The 21,672-nt window shown below is 36.6% G+C and overlaps 1 protein-coding gene across 5 annotated transcripts in view; it reads left to right on the top strand.

Annotated features, from left to right (window-relative positions):
- Positions 1–21,672, top strand: part of cadm1b (cell adhesion molecule 1b) — a 169,397-nt gene that overhangs the window by 105,787 nt on the left and 41,938 nt on the right. For all 5 annotated transcript variants that reach the window (XM_079610960.1, XM_079610958.1, XM_079610959.1 and 2 more), the window contains 3 exons: positions 12,055–12,201; positions 16,984–17,136; positions 19,390–19,527. In XM_079610960.1, the coding sequence (XP_079467086.1) occupies positions 12,105–12,201; positions 16,984–17,136; positions 19,390–19,527 (388 nt within the window). In that variant the 5' untranslated portion in view covers positions 12,055–12,104. The remainder of the gene's footprint in view (positions 1–12,054; positions 12,202–16,983; positions 17,137–19,389; positions 19,528–21,672) is intronic.

The following is a 21,672-nucleotide window of genomic DNA, read 5'->3' as shown; positions in this document are numbered from 1 at the left end:
CCTGTCAGCTCCTCTCACCCTTATGTTCTCATTATCCACCTCCTGTCCACATGCTCCAAATGACAGACTCAGGGGCAGGAGCACACGGCCCTCCACTAGAGATGATTATATAAAGAAATAGTGCATTATGGGAAAAAATGAGGAATATAATCTAATTGATGACGTTGCGTAAAATAAGAATTTCGTCAGTGCGGGTTAAGCTTTAGGACTTAAGTTGGAATAAATATTATCGTGTATCTTGTATCCAGTGGGAAATGGCCAGCAACAGAGCAAGAATAGGTTATTTTCACACTCTGTTAACTATTCACACATATCTAAGAGGCTGGTATCAGTACGTATGCAGTCTGGTGAGAAAAGCTCTTTCTGCTTGATCTCATTGAAAGTCAATAGAAATGTTTCTTTGGCGTAGTGACTTACAGGCAGCCTGAATGGTGCTTTCATTTGTTTCTCACAGTTTAATTATATTGTATGCTCACTGGGCTTTAAAAACACACTTGACACTGATGGCGGACAGGACTGTGAAACATGAGACAAAAAAAAAAAGATCAGGGTGCTACTCCATAACAGTCACAGTGAATTTTCCTAAGACATGTTCCTGGATCAACATTTCGGTCCAAAAATTAGTCCTAACCCTACACATAACTTACCCCTAAAATCAAAGGGGGAATAAAGGTAACCTAACCCTGGTTGTAAGACTAAACTTGACATAAACTTGTCCCTCAAATCTGATTGGTTGATTGGAATGTTGTTCCAGGATCAACAAAGATGTTGATCCAGAAAAAAGTTGCTCTTTTGGTGAACTTAGGTTTCACTAAAAGGGGTCAAAAATGTTTATATTGTGACGATTCAGTTCTTTTTTCTCCATACTTCACAGATAAAGTAACAGCATACAAGTTTTACCGACATAAGGCCGAGTAAGTGGTGATGAACTATTCCTTTAATGCTTTAGCTGTAGCATTTTATTGTTATTGTTATTATTATTACCTTGTAATAAAGGGGTTGGTTTAAAATTAAATTTTTAGCATCAAATAAAGTTTTATAAGACACCATTAAAGCACAGAATCACTTTCACAAATGGTCAAGGAAAGAATGACATAGTTTTCCAAACCGAGAGCTTTGTGGTGGTCGCAGGACCTAATCGTGTGTCCTTGGGCGCACATGGCATGCACAGATTTTTCCATCAGATCCCCGTTAAGGTACGCTTTGAATCTCCACCCCTACCCTTTTAATTAAATGAAAGCACAGCGGGCCACATACGAGCTCAAAGTCACACCACGGTAACGGACAGAAGCACATAGAATTGTGCTCATGGTCGGAATACACAAATATGCCTGCTCAGCGGGGTAACTACAAATATAACTGTGAAATTAAAGGGGAAATGGGGCTGAATATCTGCAGGGCACAATTCAGAGGTCAACGTTAGCCGCTAATGTGATTTACTAATGCAGATACAATAGCCTATATAAATAGTCAAAAACATTTGCTTGATTTTGGCTACTTAAAGGAATCGTGAAATGTTTTCATTTACTCAGGCTCATGTTGTTTCAAAACCGTATTTCTTATTTTTTGAGACATTTTAAAGTATGTTCCGCTTTCTGTTTTCCAGGCAATTACAATAAATGGTGTTTGGACCTAAAAGAAGTATCATAAAAGTGCCCTGTATGACTCAACTCTTATGAAACCATACAATAGCTTACAGTTACTAATGGTCTTCCTCTTCAGCTGTATTGTTGCAAGTCGTTGAGTTGAAAATCAGTCAGGCCAATTTGGTAAATTTGATCAAAAGATTCACTAAGTAAATGATACTTACATGTACTTAGGAAATCAATATTTTGCATGAATCTGTAAAGGTAAAAATGCCGTTTATTTCTGTGATGGTAAAGCTAAATTTACAACAGCATTATTCGTATTCAGAGTCACATGATCCTTCAGAAATCATTCTAATATTCTTATTTAGTGCTCAAGAAACATTTCTTACTATTATCCAAGGTTTTAGCATTCTTTGATGAATAGGAAGTTCAAAAGAAAAGCATTTATTTGGAATGGAAATATTTTGTACCCTTATATATGTCTTTACAATCCCTTTTGATACATTTTAATCATTCTTTTTTAATTTCTTGGTTGTTTTTTTATCCTACTGACCCCAGACTTTTGAACATTAGTGTATTTACACACACTCCCATGTAATTCCAAATGTGAGGTTTAAATATTTTTTGAAGAATATTTAGGCCTCTCTTCTCAGTATATTGAAATTGAAGCGGGGGGAATTTAGTAAAAAGAAAAAAGAAAGTTCCAGAGTGAAAAAAATGTTTTGTGTTCCATTAAAGAAGGTTGTACAGGTTTGGAATGACACGAGGGTGAATAATCGATGACAAAATTTTTATGGGTTACCAAAAAAGAGCAAAGGGATCTTGTCCTTTCCTTAAATCGTAATATTTATCGGTTTTGTAGTGGTGACATATTGCACAACTGGCGTTTGAGAGGAATCAGCTTTCAAAATCGTCCTTTTTGAAGGATGCCTTGCTAGCACAGCTGTCTACACTCAGATGGCATCAAATGGGCTTCTGCTGAAATCTGACCATCAATATCTTGTAAGAAGACTGACAGCAGTGACATCTAATCACTGCCCTACTGACATGCCATAACTCCCGTCTGAGACACGTCAGGCTGAGGAGCTTATTGACACGAGGATCCTCTATTTATAGTGCTGTGTGTCTACTGTGAGTGCCTGGATGAATCTAGAAGACTTTTTACAGGACTCATTAGCCTCATGCTGTTTATCATGCACTGTATCCATATTAAATGATCTGCTTAAAATCTTCAAACGTCTGTGAACGTGTAACCTGGATATGGAGATCTTGGACAACTTTCCCAATATTTTAGAAATCTTTAATTATGATATTATATATGGCATTATATCTGTGAAGAAAACATAACAGGTAAACGAAAATATTTTATTGTACATCATATCCACACATTTGATCAAATTAAAATAGCAATGTAACGTTTATATTTAATTGTATTTAGGAGACATTAAAATGCTTGCAATGAAATTAGCCTTGGCAAACCTGCTTGACCTCCCTGTTGAATTGTGTTGAATTATTAAACTCGATCACCAGCAGCAGTACTACATTAAGGTTCTCAAAAGTTGTACATTTACATTAGAAAGTGACCATGGGATGCTGAATGTTTCCATGTCTATCCAACTGTACTAAAAAAACGTACGTGATCACTTTACATACAGATCCCTGTGAATATAAATGAGATCACCTTGCCTTTTCAGCCAATACCTCTCTTGTCTTTTTGCTCTGCCTGTGATGTCCATCAGTAGAAACTTTATAGCTCTCTTTCTTCTACAACAGTCTCCTTGACTTTGACAGGGATGGCAGTTTGCCATCAAAAAAAAAAAAAAAAAAAAAAAAAGGACAGTGTAACTCACCACTTGAAGGAAATGCTAATGCAGGAAGGAAAGAACTGTGAGATCTTGGTGTCATGTCATCTAACATATGCTACGGAAAGATTCAAATCCAGACCTGAATGAAATTTGATGCATGCAAAGTATCTGATGACGTGAAAAGTGAAAGTTTTCTGCTTTAACACTATTATATGTGTCCTGTTTCTCCTCACGCTTGCTCAGGAGCTGCTCAGATATCAGGTACTGCTCTTCCTCTTCCATCTGGATCACATCACCTCTCAGTGTCTTCCAACTCTTAATTTTTATTTCTTTGCACGTTGTTTTCCAATTTGCATGGTTTGATATCTGGCCTTTGAGACAGCCTGCATGCTTTTTCTTTGTTCTGATCTCAAGAATCTACCATACCTTGTCTGCTTTTTCTCCCCAATCGTTCCGTTATTGACATTTTAGAAGTGTCTTATCAAACTGCTTGTGCAATATTAAAACAGCTACGATCAGGTTCATTTCAGATTTCCATAAGATAATTTTGGATTGATCTTGTGGTTGATTTACACAAGGTCTTTTTTTGCCTTTACACTCTCTTCCTACGGTACATGAGTTCCTGTGCAAAGTCTTCACAGATTTTGGGAACTGTTACTCTAAGCCAGGGGTGTAAAGAGTAATTGTATTTCATAATTAATTACAGCTATTTTTACTTTACCTAAAGACTTTTGAGACTGAATATTTTAACTTGTACTCAATTACCACTTTTCTGCTCACCACCACAGTTTAATTTAGTACAAAGGCTAGATCAGGATGGTATGATTCTGAAAGTGCACATCTATGCATTCTTTAAAATTTGGCAAATGCTTTTTGTATGAACTTTTAAGTCTACATGAAATCTAAATTGGCAGTGTTGCTGTTTATTACAAATGATTTATCCATTCCAACCACTAGTTTTTAAAATATTTGTGTGGACTCGTAATCTTTTATCAAAAATATTGGGTCGGACTAAATATCCTCTACAAATGATTGCAAACTGGAATTCAGATCTGCAATCATTTAGTAACCAACGCCCAACTTCCTATAATCCAATTAATTCCCGAAGGACGTTCCATTTTTTTCATCCCTACATTCATTCCACGTTTCTCTTGGATATACACTAAATGGACCAAAGTATTGGGACACCTCGCCATTACACCAACAGGGACTGTAATGACATTGCATTCCAAATCCATAGACATTAATATGGAGTTGGTCCCCCCTTTGCAGCTATAACAGCCTCCACACTTCTGGGAAGGCTTCCCACAAGATTTTGGAGGGTTTCTGTGGGAATGTTTTGCCCATTGATCCAGTAGAACATTTGTGAGGTCAGGCACTGATGTTGGATGAGAAGGCCTGGCTCACGATCTCTGTTCCAATTCATCCCAAAGGTGTTCGATGAAGTCAGGGCTCTGTGCAGGCCAGTCAAGTTCTTTCACACCAAACTACTCCAACCATGTCTTTATGGACCTTGCTTTGTGCACTGGGGCACAGTCATGCTGGAATAGAAAATGGCCTTCCTCAAACTTTTCTCGCAAAGTTGGAAGCTTAGCATTGTCTAAAATGTCTTGGTATCCTGAAACATTAAGATTTCCCTTGACTGGAAGTAAGGAGCCTAGACCAACCCCTTAAAAACAGCCCCATACCATTATCTCTCCTCCACCTAACTTTACAGTTGGCGCAATGCAGTCAGGCAGGTAACGTTCTCCTGGCATCCTCCAAACCCAGACTTGCTCATCAGACTGGCAAACAGTCTAAATAGACAAATTAATGCACTTTTACTTTGGTGGTTTTATCAATTTAAGAGAAACATTTAAAGTACATAACTAGGCTAAAGCCAGGGACACACTGTGCAATTTTGGCTGTGATTTGGCCTTCTGAGACAAATTTTGCATATCTTAAAAGAATCCTCTGATCCTAGGATAAAATCTGAAGTCTTTCATCGTTAGTTTGACATGTTCACCGACAGCCGATTAATAACCGTTGCGATCAAATTTGATCTTAGACGAAATTCTGGCATTGTCAGTAGATTTGACTCACAGTGTGACTTCTCCTACGGCATCCATCCAATTGTCTTCATTTTTCAAGACAAGCAGTGAACAAAATGAACGTTAGAGATTTCTGTGTAGCCACCATTTCAATCCCGCATGTAACGGGTCACTGTGAACGTACGTGTTATTGATTGATGATGTAAAACTCCGGACAAGTTTTCTTGCGTGCGTCCATTTTTATCGCGGCTTAACAGCCGTACAGTCTGACATTTTTGACAACTGAGATCTTACAGTGTGACATGGATTACAGCAATGATCTTGTTCGTACAGTCTGACAGGCAAAAATCGCAAAGGACTATTATAAATCGCAAGTTAAATCTGGGTACTTTTTTAGTTTCGCTCAAATCGTTTTTTCAGATAGATACATTGATCTTTAAAGTAAAATAATGAACATAGTACTCATATTTAAAGATCAGTACAATTTCACTGTACTTTATACTACTGCTCTAAACAATGTGGAGAGGTGATGGGTTGAAGATCAATACCAGTAGGGTGAATCTTATAAAACATGACACTGTCAATTTTACTCCAGAATTTAAAAAAAGAAAGAAAAAAAGAATTATATTTCGCCTATACAAAATCCAAATTGCTTAAATAAAGCTAATTTTAGGCACTGTGTTGCACTGTACTTTTATTTTCATGACATTTCCCTCTCAATTATCTTTACCATAATGCAATAAAATATCCTCTTTATGATATTCACTTTACCATAGTGCAAAAAAAAATGTTAACTTAAATTTCAAAATACAGTAACACTTTAAAAGACTGTTCCTTCCTTAATGAACAACTACACAGGAACAAATGATTAACACACTTTTTTTACATTCTAGTAACTACTATTAACTAACAAGGAACTCTGATTGACAAATTAGTAAGTTAAATATGGTAGTTCACTATTAGCTAATCAGTAGCTCCTATATTTTTCATACCTCCTAGACCTAGAGAACTACTACAGGTTCATAATTAACATGAATAATGCATAACTTATAATAAAAGGTAACGGTAACCCACCAGTAATGACTCACTACTATGACCTACTAAATGAACTGCTAATTATTTGGATCCGTATTCTAAAGTGAAAAACATGAAACACTACCTAATATTAACAAATTTTCGTCATTGTAAGCTTTTGAGATTTTTGTAAGATTTTGAATAGTAATTCCTTCCGATGGATTTGGTAACACTTGAGTCATTACTTGTGTGTTCCCATGATGTTCACTTTACTGATCCAAATAATTAGTAGTTCCTTTTAGGTTTTGGATAGTAATTATGTCATTACTATCCAAAACCTTACAAAAACCTCAAAAGCTTACAATGACTTCAGCCAATATTAGGCAGTTGTCAAGCTTTTCACTTTAGAATACTGGTCCAAATAATTAGTAGTTCCTTTTAGGTTTTGGATAGTAATTATGTAGTCATTATATCCAAAACCTTACAAAAACCTCAAAAGCTTACAATGACTTCAGCCAATATTAGGCAGTTGTCAAGCTTTTCACTTTAGAATACTGGTCCAAATTATAGTTCCTTTAGAAGGATGTAGTAACACTTGATTCATTACTAATGGGTTACCATTACCCATTATACATTATTAAAATGTATTATGAACATGTATATAGTAGTTCTTAGTCTTCAGTGAGGTATGAAAAATAGTAGTCACTGATCAGCTATAATGAACTACCACATTCGCCTGGAGTGCTATCACTTACTAATTTGTTAATCAGAGTTTCTTGTTAGTTAATAGTAGTTACTAGAATGTTAATAGTGTGCTACTCATTTGTTCCTTCATTAATGAAGGATCAGTATTCTAAAATGTTACCCAAATACATCACAATTAAAATCATTGTATAACAGTCTTGGTTTGATTGGTAATACTGACTAATGACTGTTAAAAATTACTGTATTTTATAAATAAAATTATCATTGAAAATAATAGGAATAATAAAGGTAAGTACACTCTAAAAAATGCTGGGTTGTTTCAACCCAATTTTGGGTAAAATATGGACAAACCCAGCCATTGGGTTCAATTTTTCAATTACATTTTTTACCCAACGTTTGGGTTTGTCCATATTTTACCCAAAATTGGGTTGAAACAACCCAGCATTTTTTAGAGTGTAACTTTTGGCCCTCTAGCAGTTAAAAAACATAACTGCATGCATTTTGCGGAAGAACAGTTGTGCTCCGGCTCTGTGTGACTGTGCAGATGAATATGTTTATCCTACTGGTCATAAAACATTCAATACTAGACTTATAACCAGTTTAGATGGAAAGGATCTCAAGCTGACTAGCTGAAGACGTTACTGTAGCTTTACCCATTAACAGACACGGTACTTCCTTGAAAATAAATTCCAGCACAGCGCTACAACAACCTTAATGAAATGAGCCTTAACAATAGATAATACTTTACAATGAACTCTGTTAGAGAGCTGCATATGGCAATTTATCTGTTCAATATAATGCCTTACTCACCTGTTCAGAAATAAAAACATCTCATATGCTCTTTTGTCAGTTCTCTCCATCTCTGAAAAGCCAAGCCAATATTTATTCTCGTTTTAGTAGGAGCTCTGTCGCATTTTCTTTTTGCCACAAGATTGTTTTAAACGGGTGATTCCCCGTAGGTTTGAGATTTAGTTGTTCCATGTCAACCTTTCTCGCTTGTTGTGACAACTGACACTCCCACACCATACACTCGTCAAAGTAGTCAGAGCAACTTTTCTCTATTTACGGATATGGCGAGATACACAACGGGCGAGTGACGTATGTATGGAATTTCCCACGAAAACCATCCTTATAATAGACCATAGTTAATCAGGGTAAGAGAAAAACATATTTTGGAAGAAGGATTGATGATGTATTATTCATTATTCTCATTATTAATTTTGTTAATTTTTAACAAAAAATTGTTACATGGTTTACCTGTAAACATCAGGGCAGATTATGTTAATGAGGATTGTGGTGGTAAAATGTTATTAATACCACAATTTAGAAAAAATAATATCTGAATAGTTATAAATGAAGCCTTTATTTTATTTTATTTTATAAAAAAAAAAAAAACTTTTTTTTCTTGACAGGCTTAAATGAAGTTCACCCAGTGAAGAAAAAACTAGAAAAACAAAAGCCACTGGCTTTGAGGAAAATATATTTTTTGTGTGTGTAAAGAAAAAAGGCATAAAAATGTGTAATCATGCAAATGAGTTTAAATTCACACATGTAATCTATTTCAAATGACTTCACAATGCATGCACACCTTCACACTCTGCAGTCAATGAATCAGTCATTCTTTAGTGCCTATGCCAGTCTGTCTTTCTTCAATTGGCATTGTTCAAACTTACAGCATGCGTGCGATTAGGTACATTAAGATGTTAAAGTTGTACATTCAAAAGAATAGACGCTATTACCAGTTTCCACACACTGACACTGGAAAGGATGCTGTCCAAACAGCTGTTGGACAGGTTTGTTTACCTAACAACTGCGTTCCATCTTCTGTCTTAGTCAACCTGTTGGCGTGCAGCCATGACTTGGATGTGCAAATAAAAAAATAAAAACATTTTTGAAGCGAAGAAGCCTTTAATAACCTTCAAATAAATTACTTCTTTAAATCAATTATTAAGCCAACTCTTGCATTAAAAGTCATGTATAATATAATTAATAATAGTAATATAATATAAAGTTAATAAAACACATTCCCAGAGTACCTTTTAATGTGTATCAACCTTGAAAAGTTCTCGCTTCAGGAAATGTGTATTCCCAATTACCCGTGGGATCTGTTCTTAAAAAGGCTTGGAGAGTGAAAGATATATGCTATTATCATGAAACTTCACTTGCATTAATTACATTTCAGAGTCATGTGACTCAACCAGTAGAGCACCCCGCATTCACAGTCAAATACATTTACTTTCAATTTACTGTATGTATATGGCTGTGTGGCAAAACCTAGTGATCTGCCTACCTAGATGGTAAAAATGACAGCGCACTAGGGAATTTTTAGGAATAATGATGAGTGGTGTTGAGGTGATTAGGATTGTAACTATCAGGGATTATTATTTGGAGGGGTCAGGATGGAGCTTGTTGTAAATGTGAGGGATGGACACCTTGGTGGGGTTATGGGGCAGAACTGAACCAGACTGTCATGGCCTTGAATGCTGAATGAATGAGTTAAATCACAATCAGTCTTTTGGCCAATCACATTTTGGCTTGCTTGAGGTGAAATTGTAGATGAGGCTGTGTGGCAAAACCTAGTGAGCTTTAGAATGAGCGTTAAAAATGACATAAAGGTGAGTAAGCGATGACAGAATGTTAATTTTTTGACTGTCCTCTTAAATGTCAGTCTGTCAAAACCTTCTAAATTATGTGTTTTCAGAATTGTAGCCTAATATCACTTATGACTTCATGATGTCTAAACATGATGCCTAGAAATATGCGCTGAAACTCTTTCTTATGAGATGTTTCAGTTTTTACAACCCTTCCAGCTAGAGTTTTTTTTTTCCTTCTTTTTGTTTGGCATGATTGCGACAGCGTGAAACCTGGCTTCACGGATGTTTAACGTTGGGCATGGTCGCAGATTGTAGTGGCACAGCACCTCTGTGGTCTCACAAACACTCCCAGCATGCCTGTCTGCTAATACTCCTTCATGGAGTGGACGATGCTTTATCATCCCGAACGTTCACAACTCGGGAGGACAGGCTAAATGTGTTGTTCTTCCACACCGATTTGTTGTTCTTTGACTGGGACATGCAGGGCTGAGCAGGGCACAGTCGTATAGTGGAGAAATTAAGATGTTTTGTTTTTAGCCTCTGTAAATGTCATAAGTGCCTGAAGACATCTGATTGCTCAGCCACACACATTTTTCATTAGATGCTGTCTTACGGTTGTGCTAAAAGTAGTGTTTTACTCTGCGCGCGAAGATAAAGTGTTTAAAAGCATTCTTTGGTCATTTTTCATGCCTCTCAGCTCGGTGGGTATAAATATAGAGCAAGGTGACTTTTGCTTTTCTGCTGTCTTCACTTGCAAGGAATAATGGATCCCTATTTTGAATGTAAACCATAAGGGAGTGATGCAGCCTCTAATTATCAGCTGTTACTGGCTTGCAGTGGAGTGTATCAGATACTTTCCTCTGTGTTTGCAGAGCTTGCTGTTCAGGTCCGGGTATTATGCTGTTGAGAGCCGCTGTTGATTGCCAGCTTCCATCAGCTTGTGTTTAGATGGAGAGGTTTGATAAAGTTTTGCCGTGAGCAGCAATTACCAGCCTTCCCCTCTCGGTTGCTGAGTGCTGCAGTCTTGTATCCAGGGTGTTCCACACACACTAGAAACACACAACGCTGTAAAATCAATACGTCCAAACCGAGAACCCAGCCGGTACATCTTAACCTCGCATGCATGCTCTGACATCTACGCGGAGCGAAACATTGTTGCTTGTTACATTAATCTGTGTGTCACTCTCAGTTTCTTTTACGCCGCTCTAAAATGTATGCACGTGTTATGCAAAAACATCAGTATTCAAAGGACTCCTCATGAGGATTTGCATTATCATTGCTGTCATCTATTCAGTTTCAGCCACAACTTTTACAATTTCATGATACAAGAGCAGAATGAAACAGGGTCTGAATTGTAATAGTATTTTTGCTTTTTTGTGCTTAAAGAAAGAGTGTCATGATTGCCTCTCTGACTGAATAGCAAGGCAACAGCCAAATGAGAAAACTGTGTTCAGTGGATGCATTGTAATTACAATCCAGATTGTGATAAGACATGGCAAATGTAATAACCTTATTCAGGTATTGCAGTGATGCACCACTTTTTTTTAAGCGGGCTTGGCTACCAAAGTGTTTTTTCTATTCATTTTCTCCAAAAGGATTCCAAAATTTCTGCAATAGAAAGTAATGAACCAAAGCAGTCACTTTTGAGATGAATCACATGGCAAACTTCCATTTTAAGAGAAACGTTTTTGACAAGGGAACAAACTACTCATCCCATAAACCATTGCCATTGCAAATTATGTAATCAAATCCATTTTTAGAAGATTAATTGAATATTATATATAATTATATATATATACAATTACATATATTCAATTAATATATATATATTTGAATATATCAATTTACAACGATGTGTGTGTAAAATACAATATATTTGCAGATTATTGTATTAATAGTCAAACAATTCAATTGATTATTAGTCAAATAGCTCAAGCAAATAAAGCAGTAGTTTTGACATCATTTGCAATTGTTTAGTAGTGATTACATCATTTGCAGTGCTTCATCGTAATGAGAAGTCGCTGCTGAGCTTGTTTGCTGTTGTTTTTGTTTCCAATGTAACAGCATCTTCTCTGATTGGTGGATTTATCTCCAGGATTATGGCTAGTGTATTTCTTCACTGGGAATTTGGTTGTTAAATGCATTTTTTTTATGACATCAAAATTACCTTGACTTATGTCATCGCTCAACAATTTCAAAGCTCCAGTAGACCTTTCTCAAAAGATTGTCATGTTATTCTGTATGAAGAAACTGAATAGGATTTGTAATTCTGCTGCGCTCTATTGTAAGACTTGTATCTGTTCTCTCTGGGTTACAGCGCAGGGTCAGAACCTGGTGACGAATAATGTCTCAGTGGTCGAGGGCGAGATGGCTATCATCAGCTGCCGGGTGAAAAACAACGACGACTCCGTCATCCAACTGCTCAACCCCAACCGACAGACCATCTACTTCAGAGACGTTAGACGTAAGCAGTACTGACTTCTCTTTCATGCTCACTTCAGTTCAAGGCAGAAAATGTCATAATCCACCCAAAGCCTGCATTGTTTTTTGCAGAACATTCCAATTTTACGCACCAAAATGGCCCTGCAACCCCATACAAATTCATAATTTGGCTGCTCGTCACAACCTCCTATCGTTTAAAAGAGCAGCAAGGCATTGCATTGTTGACAAGGTCCTTTTCAATAATTGAGTGACAGAGTGTAATTGTGTCAGGCTGATTAGAGTCCTCTGAGCGGACCGTTTAGATTCCAGCCTTGAGATTGTTTGGATGCTCAACCGCACTCTGAATGCAAAGTGTATAATCTAGCCTTCTCTGCTAAATAAGGACCTTGATGAGCTGCTAAGTGACGGTCTGACCCGTGATCCGAACCTAGTTTAGCTAATGTGTGGGAATAACCTCCTCATTCCCTCCTATGAAGCGTTCTCCATACGAATCGCTCCTATGGTAATTTAAGATGAGCGGATGATAACACATTGACGGTTTTGAGAGGTATTTCATGACATTTCAAATGCAATTTACATGTGCAGCTCTCCGCGGGATCCCGTATCCTGCGGTTTGAGTAAATATTCAAGGGCGTTTGAAGTATTTGTAGACATCTTGTTCCTCTTGACAAGTAAATGTTGAAGTAATGCTCTGATAACATACATTGTGGCAACAGACATTTTGTTATTGGGATTTATGTATGTTCTTCATATTTCATAGTGTAGGAAACTCCGAAGCGAAGACCAGGAGACTTGGTTGTATCTTCAGCAGGATTCTTTATTGAGAACACGAGCTGTCGGTAGATGCAGTCATCAAGTCTAACTAAGGCAGTGTACATTGTAGTTTATATACATTTAGATGGCAGTTTATATACATTTAGAGGCACAAAGTGACTTAGAAATGGAGACAAAGCACCCGATTCTTAAATTTGTAATACCACATTAGCTTTAGGGAAAATGGGGTAATTTTTACAGCCCCTTTCTTCAAAGAAACAGTGATTGAATATTGGAGTTAGAAACACATTTACGTAATGTTATAATTCTTCTTGCTCACTCGTCTCTACATTCGAGCGAGAAAAGAACACATTGATGAAAGGTCAGGTTGGAATTTTGTCCAGACTTTATCTAATTTAATTAATATGTTGGTGGTACCAAATTCTCCTAGTGGGCATATTTTAGTGCCAATTACACCCGACATAAGCTTTCCGATCTGTGAATACTATGAGAGAGGGAAAGGCAGGATATGGGTTGGGGTTTAGGAGAAGGAAGATAGACAGAAAGAGAGAGAGCGAGAGAGCGATCTTGCCGCAAGCTCTGACATTATTTCTATGGATGTGACTGGAGGGATGCTCAGCCTTCAATCTCTTTAATGCTGTAATGTATTATTCTGTCTAATGTTTACTGGGCTGCCAGCTCTGTTTGTGAAAAGTATGACCACTTGAACAATTCATAGTTTTATCCCTTCAGCACAGATGGCTGGCACTGTGCATTCAAAATGACACAAGAATGTGAATGTGTCTTAGCATATATAGCATGCACCTGTGGATGCCGGCCGATGATATATTGCACGGTGTGCTTCGTTATATATTAGCAATATGATTCAGCGGTGGTTTATTGTTTCCGCTGTGAAGCGTTGGCTAAAGTTTTATCACATTACATTCAGACTGCTATTCTCATTTCCTGTCACTTATGCTAGAGCTGCTCTATAAGCCTTTTAAGAGCAACTTAGAATTAAACAGTGACGGTTGGAGAAATTGTCATTTTCATTTTCTCAAGACGTTAATGATATTCGCTACAAATTACATTTTACAGCTCAAAGATATTTTTGGCACTTTTTTAGTGAACTTCCCTTTCAGTACACTGAAGTTAGCTAAATTATAATACTATTAATGTAACACAATAGTATTACATTATAATCATATAATACAAGAGGATGATGACTGATGATGATGAGCTATTTTATAGCATCTACTGTACAGTACCACATACTGTTACCCTCTCCTAGGAAACTTCATTCTTTGGGATCTTTGGGTAAAATTTGACCTACATTGCGAATCATTAATAGTGCATGACTTCATTATTAGGGTACAACAGGTCTCACCTACAGGAAAATACGAAAAGAAAATACGTTATAATAGTTCATATATTTTATAACAATTTCTGTATTATTCTGCTGTTATAAATGGATTATATGTACAGTATCTTACATCTACAATTCTAGTTCATTTAAACTTCACAAATACTGTAAAGCTCTATTGTGATTGGAGAAGTCAATATAGGTCCACTTTGCAAATATGTCACAAAAACATTTAGTCACCCCCACTTATGCTAAGCTTGGCCCCATACTTGGTCGATGTTTGCTGTAGCAGTTTGCAGCGCACTTAGAGAAACCCTCCACCTCCCCAGCTCCACCTGTACAGATCTGCTACAGGTAATTCATGGATGCTATATTGTGCAGCAGCATGTCCGACATACTCACAGCAGTGTGTAGTGTATGAATTGGCAGTTGCAAGTCCTGTACTTGCTCTGCAGCAGCAGCAATAATCAACAGCAGTGACAATAACAGCGACAGCAGCAGCATATAAGATCTATTCTGCCAATACCAAACATTGTCATATTCATTGTCATGACCCAACACCTGTGAAGAGATGACTCGAGAGGACTCCAACGCCTCTGAAAAGACAGCGCCAACTTCTGCGAGGACCTCAGTTGAAGCAAACTCTGAATCAACATGCAGCAAGGCTACATTTTCTATATACCCTAATCATTTGTTAATAACATTACTTCAATGAGCTCATTGTTTTCTGCCTTAAATTAATACATTGTTAACTAACTATGCGATTTGTATATGTACATTTCAGAAATGCATAACTTGAACACAGTCACCTCTGATAATAGATCACTATTAAATTGTAATGTAGACACAAGCATTTTCTGTAAATCTGCTTTGAAACTATGTGTATTGTGAAAAGCTCTATACAAATAAATGTGAATTAAATTTAATACAATATTACATCACCATGCCAAGCACTCCCAAGCGTTGTCATGACAAAGAAATGTAGCTATTTTTGACAATGTCACAAAGTCTTGTCCAAAACAAAAAAAGTGAAAGCCATTTAAAGTGCATTCGTTGTCAAAAATAGGTCAAGAATGGCTCAAAAACAATTGAAGGGTTAAAATGTGGCCATATATCCTTATTACAGAAAATGTGTTCTGCTCATTATATTTCCATCAACATAAGAAGATATATGCTGGTTTGTAAGACAATCCAATTTGTATTTGATTCATCTAACTTGCTATATGTAATTTCATGCGCCCCTTCTCTTTTCATTCTCCAATCTGTGTGTCAATTTGAGATAGTAGGCTAGGACAGCTGAAGAGCATCTCAAGCCAGCTGGGACACAGAACAATCAGATTCACTCACTGTCAACCTCTTACGGACTCTGATGCTTTAGAATTTATAATGCCCTCTAATGAGCACCGTTCATGTGCAGGTTTGAGATTTATATCCTTCATATTTTGCGAGACTTCTGCAGCACTTCTACCATTTCACTGTACTGATGTGGAGAAATTACAGTCCTCCGGCATTACCTTAAGTCTGAAGTCATAGATCTGTTTGATGCATAGTGCATAAACTCCCCATATCAATTGCAATTCAGTCCGGGCACTAAGAAAATCAGCCCTTTCATTTCCCACCCACCATCTTTTTTGCTCAAAACAAGCTGGTCTCATCATTATTCTTAGAGAGGACTTCCAAATGCTTCCCAGGTTCAGGGTTTGGATTAAGAGGGGGTTCTTAAAATACACCATCAAAGGTCTTAAACTTCTTATGGAGTTGCTCAATTAGAGCTTTGACTTCTTGAACTTCGAGCGTGATTTTTGAGTTCGCTCATTTAATGAAACTCCCCATAACTTCATGATATAGCATTATTTAACAGTTAGTTTTGGTTCTCAAATCTGATTGGCTGAACGGCATTCCAAGAGTTCTTATATACAGTCTTTGAGGAAGTTCAGACAGAACGCATTTTTCCATTTACCATGTTTCGGTCAAGAGAAGCCGCTCTAAAAATGAAAAGTAGTTGAAATGCGTCTCTAGATCTTTTTTTCATTCCATTGATTTGTCTCGTATTTTTAACAGCAAAAACACATTGTGTAAAATGGCCCTTTCGCTGCACTGAAAAAATAAATGATGCAGGATTTACCTTCACTGTAAAAAAAATAATGTTATGAAATGAAAGTAATGAAAACATGTTTTTACATTGCTTTAACATCAAAATAAGTTAAGAACGTTAAGTTAAGTTAAGAAACTAAAAAAATAAACTTTTTTTTACAAGATTCAACTCATTTTTTAATCACAGTTTATTTTAATTAAAGTTGAAATTACTTTGAATTGCACTTAGAAATTTAAGGCAGCAACTTTTTTTTACAGTGTTGAAACAATTTTCACTATAAATTGCTAGTAAATTTCACAAATAACGGCAATTAACACATTGAATTAAATGTGACATTTTGAAGTAGAAAGACAGAAATAGTATTTTCTTGTACATCTTCCCCTTATAATCTGTTTTATTTACAACTTCAAAAGAGTGGAAAAAGCTTGACATTTTGATTTCAATAGGGACTATTTTAGCGGTGTATAAAACTGGCCAAATTTAATCTGAAACATTAATCGATATTAACGAAAACCGCAATAGCACACTCACAATTGATTTGTCTACTTCCTACTCTTTCAAATCTGTAATCATCACTCTTTATGTTTTCTCAGCCTTGAAGGACAGTCGGTTTCAGCTGGTTAACTTCTCCGACAACGAGTTGTTGGTGTCGTTGTCCAACGTGTCACTCTCGGACGAGGGCCGGTACGTGTGCCAGCTCTACACGGATCCTCCGCAAGAAGCCTATGCAGACATCACAGTGCTGGGTATGACATCTACCTTACATCTACTATAGAATGCTAAAATCCAGATTATCGATTTACCTCATTGATTCGTTCACTCAATTGAACTTGTCTAATTGAATCTCACCATGACACAATATCAGCCAATTACTCTCATGCCGTTTCCAATAACACAAACCAAACAAAAAGGAACAGATGTTGCGCTATTGATATTGGTAGATCGCTTTTGGCAGGCGTATTGACTGAATTCCTCTTAGATGTTGAAAAGGCTACATCGAGCGATTCTGGAGTTAGCTTTGTGCGGCTCTTGCGTTGAATGACACTAACATTAGAGGTTTATTATGCAGCATATTTGGACATCCTGGAGAGCTGAATGGAATTGAGTGCTCTCTAAAGTAGCATGAGTTTTATGAGGATATGCGTTCCGTCACAGCATGGACTCTTAACCACAGGACATGAAAGCATGAGGCAAGATATTAGAAAAAGAGCCCTCAAACGGCAGCTCTTGTAGTGACAGACGCTTTAGTGCCATCAGTAAAGCACCATATGAGCTAATGTGCTATAAAAAATTAAAACATGAGTAAAACAGCTTGTCAATTGGTTGAGTGGGTCTGGCACTGTCCAAATACACAATAAGACCCTCGAAATATAGAATTGCTTCTCTATGTAGCTCTAAATGTCTTAACAATAGCTTAAACAAGTTGAGTTGTTGCTAATCTTAGCCATGCTGTTCATCAGCTTAAATTAGCTAATGAAGCTAGTCAAAAACCCAAAGTACAATAACAACGTCTTAAACCAGCCAACAGACCTGCTTGACCCGGCTGGGAGACCTCTTATTTTCAAGCAGGGATAGCTTAACAATCTGGTTTATGGCTGGTTTACTCAACCTGTTTATTATCTTAAAGACCCCGATAAACTTGGTGTGCTGGTGGAGTTTGTTTGGAGTTTGTTTTGTGTTTGAAACAGCTTGCCAAAGCTAATTTTCCAGAAATGTTCCCTCCGGCTGGTAAACACTTTTGAACTACCATTGGTCCGTGGTGATTAAGTAATAGGTAAAGGTGAGCTCCGCCCTCTTCGTGGAAAACTCGTGGTTTATTTCCTCTGTTGAGTCCGTCGAGGTCACACGTTCGGGAAAGAAAACACAAACACTGGAGAGCTGCTTTATAGTAGAAATTGAAGTGTAATTCTAATTGAAAGCAACACTAACACTGTTTTTTTTAATGTTGAATACTATAAAGTTGTTTGGTTTAAAGTATTCTGTTGTATAAATTGATGATGATGATGTGACTTTACTTGACCGGAGTGGCGGAGCTCGTGCAAACTTAACATCGCTATTACCAGATGCTTTCTTAACGGCTGTTTTCTCACCACTGTCATCTTTGTTGTGTGTTTATTTTGTTATTGAGAGGAAAGACAGCAGCACATGTTTACTTCTTCATCTAAACGGGATGTTAGCTAACAGTGTATCACTGCAAATGCATTTCGAAATGCTTTTTATCTCTAAACAAAGAATGAAAAACAACTGCTGTGAGTATATTGCGGCAGATAAAGCTGATTGATGCTCTCTGCCCTGCTGAAAATCCTCTTAAACCAGCCAACTAAAATGTTTCCGGGAAAAAAAACATTGAATGATGTATAAATAATGTTTTAGTCACATTTCAAAAAAAAATATTAAGCAGCAAAAACAGTTTTCAAATCGTAATTATTCCAAACAGGTAATGTATAATGTATTTACAGGTATATGTATTTGTATATTTAATTATCTATCATTTTTATGTATCTGTGTAGCACTTTTTACAACATATATTGTTCCAAAGAAGCTCTGCAAAGAATAGTGTCATACAAAACCCCTTTGAGGAAGCCACAGGTGACAGTGTCAACCCCCTAGCATGGTTAGGTGGGATGAGGTAGAAACCTTGCGAGGAACCAAGGAAGTCTTGCTGATAGAGCTTGTTAAAAAGCCTGGTGGGGACACCAGCACACCAGCATTCCATGCTGGAGACCAGTATCCAAACCAAAACATAGACTATAGGGAGTTTTCAGATAGAATGATTAGAAAAAAAAAAAGATTGGCTCAAAAACAACACCTTTTCCACCATATTTGCACTGTTTTGCTTTATTATTACTGATTTAAGTTCTCGATAGTCATCAGCAGATCTGAGGAAAATAACAGTTTGTCCTTTAGCGAGAACACAGATAAAAAATAAAAAATAAACATTGATCCAACGCAGAATAGCTGTCGCACCATCTCTAATCTTGCTGTTGATCTTCTGCCAGTTCCACCAGGCAACCCAATCTTAGAGTCCCGCGAGGAAATCGTGAGTGAGGGGAATGAGACCGAGATAACCTGCACCGCCATGGGCAGCAAACCTGCTTCCACCATCAAATGGATGAAAGGGGACCAACCACTGCAAGGTCTGACTTAGATCCAAGGAAGATTGTGCAGATAAGTTTGCTGTGATTACTGATGTCTCTGATCTGCACACAACACACCATGGTTTAGGATTCTGACTTCATAATGACTTTCAATTAAGGCTTCAGAAGGTGTATCCAATGAATTGACAAGAAGAGCTCAACATGTGGGATTTTTGGTGCTTTTCAGTCAAGCTTAAATAAGTAGCTTTGAATGAACTCCAACTGTTTACCTCCCACTCAGCAAATGCTGCCCACATATTAGTTCTCACTGGTTTAGGCAGTGCGGGCTGACATAAAGGAGTGAATGTGCAGGCTGGTTAATGTGCTTATAAACAGCTTTTCTCCATTAGACAGCAGGGTGGGTCTGTTGAATAACATTCAGATAGACTACCTGGGGAAACAGAGGCAAACATGGCAGATGATATGGCGCATTTGAACAGAATCTAAGTTTAATGTGTCAACTGTTTATGGATTACAAACATCACAGCTTCATTAACTGCAGTGAAAGCAGTCAGACAGTGGCCTAAGGCGAGAGATTTCATGTGCTAAATGAATCAAATACTAGCTAGTACGCGGTAAGGATCATAGAAAACACACATTAAGTTAATCATTTTCTAATTAAAAAGTGTTAATCTGAACCACACAATCTCTGGTGTCAATACATATAGCTTGACTCTTTGGAGGATATTATTAAATATAGAGCAGGATTTTAACTAATCTTAGACTAAAATAATTTTATTTATCATATACCAATTATCATATAATGTAGTATGTGAATGTTTTGCAATAAATGTTATATTTAATATTTAAAAAACAGCTTGCCGTTAGATCCACTACCTACCCACCCGTATGCTAATTTAAATCATATCTTGTTACTACAAAATACTTTTATGCAGCTGCAGCAATATGGACCAATTCTTGTATATATATATATTTCTATTTAGCTTTAATGTATTTACATTTTTTATCAATTTTTTAACTAAAATGTTTATTTCCGTAAAATGCAACCGTATGCAACATTTCTAATTTTAGTTTGTTGTATTTAACACTAAAAATATTGATGTAAACAATAATGATGATAATCCTAATCAATAATTAAATATATAAAATAGTCTGATGTATATATCATACTATTTTAGCTATATATATATATATATATATATATATATATATATATATATATATATATATATATATAGCTAATGTATAAAGCTATACTATAAAGCTATACATGATCTATGAATGTCCACTTACGCTAATCAATGGACCAATCAATGATTTATTATATAAATATTTATATAATAAATCATTGATTGGTCCATTGATTAGTGTAAGTGGACATTCATAGATCATGTATAGCTTCCACACTTTTAGTGTTGAATTTACCATGGTAAACACAGTAAAAGATTAGTACAATTAAACTGCAACAGGGAACATTGTCCCAAGCTCTATAATGAGGGAAACATACTTTCCTATGATGGGGAAATTATGGTTCCTATGATTTTTTTATATAAATTACAAAATTAGCATGGTCTTCAATGAAGAGTCTTCGTGGACTCAGTGACTTAAAGAAACATATTGTCATAGACCTTAAAGCGACTTTGGCATACAGCAACTCATGTATTTTTTGTAACGATGTCTGAGTATACGCTGACAGAAGAGAAGGGAGATGAGCTATAGGTCAGTGCCGAGCTGTAATTATTTCCCACTTCATTAGGTCCAAGTAAACCGTCATACTCTGGGCTGCAATTAGCTCAATGCCCTTGAGTTTAGAAATTGTCTTAGGATGAGGGCTAACATGATGTGCAGTAACCCCGCAGACAGCTACTGACCTCTGGGCTGCTTCATATGAATTCATCATGGTCACATGTCCTGATCATCCATCGTAATTATGTGCTTTTTCCATTGTTATAATTAATTTTCATTTCAGTTTTAGTAATTTTAGTACTTAAACTTATTTCAGTTAGCATAACTTGCCAAGTTTGTTTTTAATCCAATAGTAATAGTTTAGCATTATTTCAGTTTATTTTAACAATACAGTATCAACACTGCTCTAAAAATAGCTGAGCAATTTAACTTTGTGACCCTGGACCACAAAACCAGTCACATGGGTCAATTTTTTTTAAAATTGAGATTTATACAGTA

The sequence above is a fragment of the Phoxinus phoxinus genome (assembly GCF_949152265.1).
Source record: "Phoxinus phoxinus genome assembly, chromosome: 4".
NCBI classification, from domain to species: domain Eukaryota; kingdom Metazoa; phylum Chordata; class Actinopteri; order Cypriniformes; family Leuciscidae; genus Phoxinus; species Phoxinus phoxinus.
The sequence above is the reverse complement of the archived record's forward strand: the minus strand, read 5'-3'. Positions and strand labels throughout refer to the sequence as shown.